Raw genomic sequence first — 9864 nt, 5'->3', positions numbered from 1 at the left:
ATTTAAAATTTGATGAATAAATGAACCAAATATGAACAAAACTAAACTCAACTCGTTTAGTTCATGAGCCTAATTCAAGCTCAGTTTGAAGGGCTTTTTTATTAAACGAGCAAAGTATTATCATATTAAAACTCAGTTTGACTCAACTAAATTGCTGTCCTACGAGCGTAATATTAATTCAAATTTAAGTTTGAAATTCTAAGTTACGAATATAAAAAATGATATTCACATAACTGTTTATTTTTTGAATTAAAAAGAATATAATGATAAAATGGATAGTGCAATTATTGTAATTTAAAAAAAAAAAAAAAAAAGCTTTGGTCATTTTGGGACCCTGGGCAAACCCATCGGCATCAACATTAGATTTTGAAAATTATGGACCGTGAAACTTCTTTTTTTTTTTTTTTTGGAAAATTATGGACACTGAAACTTCTTTTTCGCCCCTTTAGTTCACTTTTTCACATTATCCACAAAAATTCCACCAAAATCCAAGCATGGGAGCCAAAGATGGAAATCCTCCACGCGTCGCAAGCGCTGCCTGGAATTGGATACGTGGGTCCAAGCGAAATTCTGTACATTACTCAATCGTAGCTCATTCATGGATTAATGCCACTTCTTGATGTACAGATTACAGAAGGTTAATTTGAAAGATGGTGGCTGTTTCCTCCCCAAATTCAACCATTCTGCAGAAACCCATCTCTCCCCGAGACCAAAATTTTGGATTTCTAGGTGGGTCTACGAAGGGTCTTTGCTTACGGTTGAAACCCAGAACCCACAAGAGAGATCTCCTCCGTTTGGTTGTTGCTTCTGCAAGCAGCAGCGGCGGCGGCGTCAATGGTAGTGGCAGGTTTTACCTCAATTTCACTGGGTTTCCTTTCCCTCTCGGTCCATTTCTCAATAGACGCACTCTTAGGACTGAGGTGAGCCTCTTCGTGTCTTTGTTTACTTTACTTTTTAGCATAGGATAATTTATGTGCTAAATTATTTATCTCCGTTTTCATTATTTGGTTTTTCAATCGTGGAAAATGATTTTACTTATGCCACATCAGAATTTGTTTGCTGAATTTTCAGCTCTATTTCCTTTCATTTTTTGTTCTGCGAAAAAAAAAAAAAAATGGAGGATTTTTACCTGCGTTTCAACTAGGCCAGCCCTGCCTTGGGGCATTTGAATATAGATTAACGAAACAGTTACTATGTTTGCTTGATTTTTTGCTCGACGGTGTTAAATAACTTCAGAGATTGCCCAGGGAAAAAAAAAAACGCTTTCAAGATTAATTTGTTCTGGCCCTAATTAGATGTGCAAAGAATTCTCGCTCTATAATTTGAATTCCTCCTTTTTCTGTATATGGTTGTTGTTATTGCCGATATATTTTAAGTATATAGCACAATAAGTGCACATCAAAGGTTTGCTTTGAGTACTTGTCTTTTTGCATTTGTGATGGATGAACTTACTATGTGTATCCAAAATGACATATTGCTTCTAGATATTATCTTGATTGATGAAAGTAGGGTGAAGTAGAATTTGAGTTAGAATTATGGAGTAAAGTTTTCTAACTTAAATATTTCAAAATAAGTAGAAATAAGACAAAATATATGAAATGTATATTTAAAAAGATCAAACTTGATGGTTAAGAAACTATTAACAGTAGTAGTTTTGATACCTTCGATCTTATGCAAGATGAAGGAGAAATTGAAGATGATGTAATATATAGAGGTAAAGTAAGTTGGGTAAAATTATGAAGTACTTTAGGTGTGTTGTGTGATGGTATAATATCCTTCTTAAATTAGAAGGAAAGTTTTATACAATGGCTTAGGATGATGGGCATATGAATTAGGATGTTTGGCATCTAAGAAATTACATATCCAAAAAGTGAAAGTTGCTAAAATAAGAATGCAAAGGTGGATGAATGATGCAACTCTACAAGAGAAATTATAGAATAAATAAATTTGTGGTAAGTTAGGCATAGCACTTGAGAAGATAAGAAGGTGGTTAACATGATTTGGGCACTTGCAATGTAGGTCAAATAATGCATGAGGAGTGAGCTAGTTAATCTTAGAAGCAATAAGAGGGGGACTGGTATACTTAGAATAACTTGCTGCTGAGATATTAATGATTTGTCAACCCTTGATTTGTCAAAGGATAGAACGGCAGAAGGCAATTCATGTAGCCAACCCCACCAGGACTCAAGGCTTGTTTTATATTGTTGATTTGGAAACAAATATAAGAAAATTAATTAAAACTAAACTGTATAAAAATATATGTGTGTGTGCATATCAGAATAATGTTTTATGATTAAAGGAGACTCAGAAATGTGTGCTATACTCTATACAGTACACTTCTTTAAAAAATTACAAAAAGGAATTGCAAGAAGAAGAAGAAGAAGAGGAAAATTGAAAAAGTGAGTCTGTGTACTCTATTAGGAAAACAAATGCCCTTATACAATAAACTAACATAAAAGGTTTTATTGAATGATAAATCCATCTCTTATACCCAAGATTTCCATGAAAAATGAATCATTTAATTAAAATAAATATTATTTTTTAAAAGCTGTAGATTTTTCATTACTATCACTCAAATCATTATCAAATCAAGGTACTTGTTGTTGCAATCTTATTTGTACCTCATCATAACATAATTATAGCACCTTACGGAAGTTATTAAAGCATAAGGCTTAGATGGAGCAAAAGTTCAAGCAATTGTCTTTTTGAGGATTTGAGTGGGCTTTAGGCAGCATTAGTGGGATGGGAGAAGTGTGTTTGTTGGATAAGATGATAAGAAGGATGGACTTTATCATGCAAGATAGCATTCATCAAGACAAAATGCCTGTGGATCAGCTGTTTTGGTGTCGCAAAAAAATTGCAGGCATGGTAAACAGGAATTTCAGAATCAGTTAAAGTAGGGCAAATGGGCAACTGGAAATAAGTGGTGTTGGTGTAGGACAAGAAGGACCATGGATAATTTATTGCTGGAGACTAATTCAGAGTAATTGGATCAAAGGTTTGTTGGGATTAGTTAGTAGTTTATTGTGTTTAGTTTAATTAGTATGGAATTATGTGTATTGACTTGTTTATAATATTTCTTGCATTTTAGGCTTTCTCGTCAATAGGGTGCAAAGCCATGTCAGAGTCAGGTTATTGTTGAATTTGAAATAATAGCGACCGTGTGATTCCCTTTCGCTGGTCCTTCCTTCTCTTCATTCTTCTTCTTGTTCCCCTTGCCTCTCCTCTATCTCTCCCAAGTTATGTGTTGGCTGTAATTGTAATTCCAGGATGCTGTCCTGCATCATGGTGCTATTTGCTAATCTAGACATTTTAAGTATTCAATGTTAAATAGAAAAATGTGAAAAATATTTAAAGAAATTATGTGTGTTAGAGAAAATTTAATTACATTCGTGCCCCATAACCTGATAGAGAGTAAAGATAGGAGCGGTCACTCTGATGTTAGTTGGAAAATTTTTGAACTCATAAAATTATTTGATTGAATTTTGAAAATATAGGGATGGCGCTGCCAAGTGCCAACCCCACCCTCCCTTGGATCCATCATTGCTTCTGTGGACAAAAGTGTTCCTCATGTGTGCCTATATTTTACTCATTTCATAAAATGCAATTCCTCAATAATGTAGCATGACATTATGATTGGAATGATAGACTCCTCATCAAACAGCATTAACTTATTTTTTTGTTGAACTAATAAATTTACTGAGTTTCAGGATCTTTCCTTTGTGTTTTGATACTGAAATCAGCTTGAACTATAAAGAAGCCTGATTGGGTGTAATTACCAAGTTCCAAATGATACGTAGATATTGAATCAGTGTGTTTTGGTATACTTACAAAAATCAAAGGACTGAAAATATTTTCCCTGTGATTCAAGTTACCATCATCTACCAGTTATCTCTTGTTTCCCAGGAGTTCTTAGGGTAATCATGTTTTGAAAACTGTTTTTTTTTCCAAATGCTCAATTTTTATCTTTGGTTTTAATGAGGACCAACTCATATTGTCTCCACCTAGCCTTTAAACCATTTGTTCAGATGAAACTGGCCAAAGGAAAATAGGAATTCACCGAACATCTATTCTGCCCACGAAGTTATTGCAAAATACAATCCGTTATGATATGTGATGCAGATGTGGCACTCCTCTCCCCCTTCCAAAAGAAAAGGAAAAAGACCAACATGAAAGGGGGGGGGGGGGGGGGACTGCTTTTCTTTCAAGTTTCAATTCACTCTAGAAGGGTATCCCTGTGCACAAAGCTCTCGCATATGCGGGGTCCAGGGAAGGGGCAGGTCAGGATAGGTCTATAGCACAAAGCCTTACCTTGCATTATTGCAAGCGACTGTTTCTACACCTTGAACCTGTGAGTCACACAACAACAATTCATTATCTTAATTTTTTTTCCTTAAAAAAGGAAATAGGGCGAATTACCTGGATTGCTTGATCCAATCTTTTGGCATCAGAATGTATCACAATTTCGGGAATGCTCACTGCCCACATTGATGGGGAGGTACCACTTTATATTAATCTGGTTTATAATCATACACAAATGGATGTGAATAATGGATGGTGTCATCAAAATGTGCCGTCTACTTTTTCCCTGTAGCTGGGGTTATCCTCAAGCGATACAGGATAGGTCTCAAATCATTAGGAATGGACGGATTGATATCTTATGCATATGTGCATGACCCATTTTCATTCTAAAGTAAATATTTCAATTTTTTTTGTAAGCATGGTGAGGCAATAATATTTGAAGGACTGACTATTCCTCTGGTTTGAAATCATGAACTTTGTAGGCCGTGAAAGATTGCATATGGCTATTCGAACAGGAGCAAGCTCTGGGGTTTAGCAGTGTCTCAACAAACATCCGAATGACAGTCATCAAGCTCAAATCTGGAGGATTATGGGTCCATGCACCCATTGCTCCAACCAAGGAGTGTATCCAGGTCTACTTTGTTCTCAATTCATTAGGATACTTAGTGTCAATTGGAATCCAAGTGAAGTTTCCCTTACAATTTTTTCACAGCATTTGAATAGATTTATTTGTTCTCTATTTTATTAGGTGAACATCCACATCTCCAAAATCTGATTTTCCTTATCTTTTGATTTGTTGACAAGTTCGCTCCATAAGAACTTGGATGTTCAGATTCTATCAAAACTCAAAATAAATAAATTAATTTTGATGTGGTGAAAAAATACTCTATACTAAATGATACATAGATTTTAGTGTACTATCCAAGAATTTCACTATTTTATGTCAGAGAGAAATGGCTAAACAGGATCTGTATAGGTGGCCTGAAATATTGTAGATATAGATTTTGCAAGAATTAAGTAGATATCAGTATATAGGGAACCAACATTCAACTTGATCAAATTTCCAAAATTGAAATAGATTGAATATGGTGCTGTCATCTGATGAGGTATGGTAAAATTGTTTTGGCTGGTTCAGTGACAAGTAGTTAAACCATCTATATTCACGACTTATTTGTCCCCTAAAATTTTATTTTTTTCTCCTCCTTCACATTGTTTTAGTTTATTTCTGGCAAGCGCTGCATATATGCAGTCTTCTTTTAGCATAGTGAATCTTATGTTTAGTTTCTATCTTCTCTTCATGCCAGCTTGTGAAGGAACTAGGGGCTCCAGTTGAATACATTGTCCTCCCAACATTTGCTTATGAGCATAAAATATTTGTTGGCCCATTTTCTAGAAAGTTCCCTCGAGCACAGATATGGGTGGCACCAAGGCAGTGGAGTTGGCCGTTAAATTTGCCACTTGAATTCTTTGGGATTTTTCGGGCCAAAACATTGAAAGACAAGGACTTGTCAACGCCATGGGCTGATGAGATTGAACAAAAGGTTCTTAGCTCACCGGAAGTTGGTAATGTCAACCACAAAATACAGTTTCAAACATTGCTTATGGATCCTTATTCAAATTGATGCTGTAGTGGACTTTTTCAGGAATTGGGCCATATGTGGAGGTAGCATTCTATCATAGGCGTTCTCGAACCCTACTGATAACAGATGCTGTAATATATGTTCCTAGACAGCCACCAGAGTGTATTAGCAAAGAATCCTTGTTAGCTTCTGCAAAGAATGGTCTGGCTGTAAAAATTCTTAGTAAAGGAAAGGAAGTCCCTCAGGAGCCAGTGGTTGACAACAAGAACAACCGCCAAAAAGGTTAGTTTTCTTATTCAATTAAGGAAGCTTGTAATTTGCTAAAATAATAAGTGAAACTTCAAAAGATGCTTGTTAAGGCTTGATGTGCATTATTGGCCACAACCAAACGGCTTAAGCTTTTAGACAAGTGGTTCTTTAAAAATGCTGATGCAACTTGATTGTGCACATGAAGTTGAAGTGAAATGAGCTGGATTAGATTTTTGGTGCAGGGTGGGAAAGAATGGTTCTTCAAATCTTGTTTCTTGGCCCATCAAATCTGTTGGAACCTAAGGCTAGCTTTGCTCAGATGTCACAGAAGCTTATTGTTTCTCCCATTGTTAAGACTTTGGTCTTCAGCAAGGTCCCTGAAAAAGTAAGTGAACTAGTTCTCATGTGGGTTCTGTTTGCTTGGTCTTTCATGCTCATTTTAGGCTCCTCCCTAGCCTGGTCATTGTTAGTTAGGTCATCAATCATGATATGGCAAATCGAGGGGCAGACAGTGATTTCATCTTCTCACAGTGAAAGAGGGGGAGAGTATCAAAATAGTGCTGTATTCTTTTTTTTTTTAATTTTATGTGTGAATCTGCATGAGTGCACAATATGTTAAAATTGGGTTAACATTTTCCTGTACTTCGTTATCAATTATATCCAGGTCAGGGACTGGATTGACAGCATTGCACGGGATTGGAGTTTCAAGAGAGTAATCCCTGCCCATTTTGCTGCTCCAATACATGCAACCAAATCTGAGTTCTTGGCAGCATTTGCATTTCTTGATGACCTCTTGGATGAGCGTTATGTTACCCGACCTTCGTTGTCTCTTCTCTTCGCATCACTTATGGGGAAGGCAGCCAGTTACTTCCCTCCAGATGATATGAAGACCCTATCATCCCTGGACCAGTTTTTAGTCTCAGTGGGAGCTGTGAAGAAGACTGTCTCAGGCCGAAAAAGATGACAAAGTAACATGAATTTCCCCTGTGGACGCTCATCTACTAAACACATGTATATTTAGCACACTTCTACTATTGCTTTTTCACCATTATTGCTCTGTTTCTTCACATTTGAAAAAGCAATGTATTGTTGAGCATGATTTTGATACCCTCAGCTCAAAGGCGTTCGGGATGTAACATACAACATTTGAAAAATTAGTAATGACAATAGAATTGTGTATCCTTCGTGGCATTATCCTGCTCTGTTTTATTGCATTGGTTTGACAAAAACTTTCGTCCAGCATTTGGGAGCATAAACTTCAAATTATATTTTTAAAAAAATGTAATACAAAATCTTATTGACTTTTCATCCTCAACATTTGGATGCCATGCTCTGGAATGAAATGTAATAAATTTGCGTCGGTGTACGCTAGTAGTTAGTAGTTGCATACTGTTGTTGGAAACAATTAAGATGACATTGAAAACCCATTGTAGTTTGATGTAACCTTCAAGGTAGTTCTTTTAATGCTTTCTGTTTAGTTTTGGGCAGACTCCCAATAATAACTCTTAAGAGGCATTTTATTTGACTGTCTTACCCCGAGAGAGAGAGAGAGAGAGAGAGAGAGAGAGAGAGAGAGAGAGAGAGAGTTGTGTTTTATACTTTTATAACTCATAATGCCATGATGAGGCCAAAGATGGCATCAGGTTTTCCTTGCTGCACTTCCTGGCCTAACCAGCTGAATTTTTGCTTCCCCAAGTACATTCTCATCGTATGTGGTTGAGAGTTAGGTGAATGCAGATTGCTGAGGGCCATGGCAATGGGTCCAAAACCCCAATATCATTATTGATGCTTTACCCATTTAAGAGAGAGAGGGAGAGAGAGTAATGAAGTTCCTTGTGGCCCATCAGCCCATTAAGGAAGGGGAAGGGGAAGGATATTACATCTGGAAAAGGACAATATTAGTATATATTGGTGAGGTGCGTAGGTGGGAGAGGGAGACAGTGAGATGATCTTTGCGAGTCTTTCTGCGAATCTTCCCACCATTTTCGCTTGTATATAATAATGACAAAGCTGTAGGAGTTCATTCTGATGTTACAATCTTCCTTACGCGGGAGATTTGCGAATATAATTTTCGTCTTCTGGGAAAAGAGTTTGAGACCGTTGGGTCACGGATTTAAACTTTAGTTGGGAGAGAAAGGACAGTGGGAAAATAAATTATCTTTGTTTCTATTGGAGTCCTTAGCTGACCCTTATCATTGAACTTGAACTGCATCATAAAATTGTAATAGACAAAAAAGAAAAGAAAAGAAAAGAAATGAATACAGTATTTTCTAACGAAAAAGTTAAAAGGCTTGTTTAATTGTCAATTTTTTTTATTTTTCATTTCTAGTTTTAACGAAATAATTTTTAAAAATCTAATTAAAAATCTAGAAAATAAATAGTTTGTTTAACTATGTAGATCAATTTTTAACTTTTTTTTTTAGATTTTAAAATGATTAAAAAAGGACAATTCATTTTTCAATCTTCCAAAAAAAAAAAAAAAAAATGTGAGGAAGCATTTTGGATCATTGATTTTGGGACTTGGAGTTGAATTAATGTAAATATGTGGAGTAAGAAATTAGAAATCTAGAAAACAACAAAATGAAAAATTTTAATTTTTATATAAATTTAGAAATTTGTAAAATAATGTGATATTTTTTGTAATTATCTGCAAAAATTAATAGCAGAAAAAACTTTTTCATAACCAAGTAGGGCAAGACTTTAATTGCGTTCATTTTTTTTATGCAAATATAGTAAAATTGAAAAGTTGACTATTTTTTTATAGTTCTTTAAAAATAAAATAAAATAAAAAATTCCACGAGCAAACAAACCCTAACTCTCCTCCGAAATACCAACCGCCCGTATGCATATCCTATATACTACTTGGGATGGATATGGTAATTTTCGTTTCAAAAACTAAATTTAAAATTTTGTTCTACAAAAAGATGTACATAATTAGGTCTCGATGATATATTAAATAAATAAAAAAACTCTATTGACTACAAGAAAATAATATGATTTGTTAGAATTTATTAAGTATAAAAAAATTATCTCTCTAAAAATCATAGAATTTCACATCACTTATAATTTTTTTATGATTAATAAAATATTTTTAATAAATTAATACATCAAACCTATATTATTTCTTTGAATTGATAGCAAAAAAATTATTTCCCTACATGTTTATCTTTTTTTTTAAATAAAACAAGACACCTATATTGCCTCCAATATTTTTGGTAACACATAGAGTACTTTTTTTTTTTTCTTTTGGTTTCCCTGCTCCTTTCTCATGTCTCTATTCAATTGTCAAAATAATATACTGGAATAGAAGAAAATTTATATTAGTGATTATTTTATTAAAGTTTGTGAGAAATAGGTATGGTCACTCAAAGATTAGACTCCTATGAGATATCATTATTTTTTAATACGGAAAAAATTTATATGAAATCCATTAATAATACTTTTGAATTTTTTAAATATGAATATATCTTTTTAGAGCAAAAGACACCGACTTCCCCTTGGTAAAAAGATAAGAACCAAAAGATAAGAATCTTTCTAGAAATTTTAAGAATTCCTGAGGTTTATTAAAAAAACACAAACCTCCCCTAATATTTTATAAAAAAACAACTCTATTGAGAGAAGGTTTGTATTTTTTTAACAAATCTTAAGAGAGGACTGTGATATTTTTAAAATATCAAGAGAGGTCAATGGGAATTTTAAAACCTCATGGAGGCTTCTATCTTTTTTGTCAAAT

At 34.5% G+C, this 9864-nt stretch overlaps 1 protein-coding gene across 1 annotated transcript; it reads left to right on the top strand.

Moving 5' to 3' along the window:
- The first annotated feature begins 384 nt into the window (after nucleotides 1-384).
- On the top strand, nucleotides 385-7322 carry LOC131147255 (uncharacterized). The gene is made up of 6 exons (XM_058097033.1): nucleotides 385-920; nucleotides 4785-4934; nucleotides 5607-5865; nucleotides 5946-6164; nucleotides 6374-6516; nucleotides 6796-7322. The coding sequence occupies exons 1-6, from the start codon at nucleotides 651-653 to the stop codon at nucleotides 7093-7095; spliced, it is 1341 nt and encodes a 446-aa protein (XP_057953016.1). The 5' UTR covers nucleotides 385-650; the 3' UTR covers nucleotides 7096-7322.
- The last annotated feature ends 2542 nt before the right edge of the window (nucleotides 7323-9864 follow it).

This window comes from Malania oleifera, chromosome 1 (genome assembly GCF_029873635.1).
Source record: "Malania oleifera isolate guangnan ecotype guangnan chromosome 1, ASM2987363v1, whole genome shotgun sequence".
Classification (NCBI taxonomy): Eukaryota; Viridiplantae; Streptophyta; class Magnoliopsida; order Santalales; family Ximeniaceae; genus Malania; species Malania oleifera.
The sequence above is the reverse complement of the archived record's forward strand: the minus strand, read 5'-3'. Positions and strand labels throughout refer to the sequence as shown.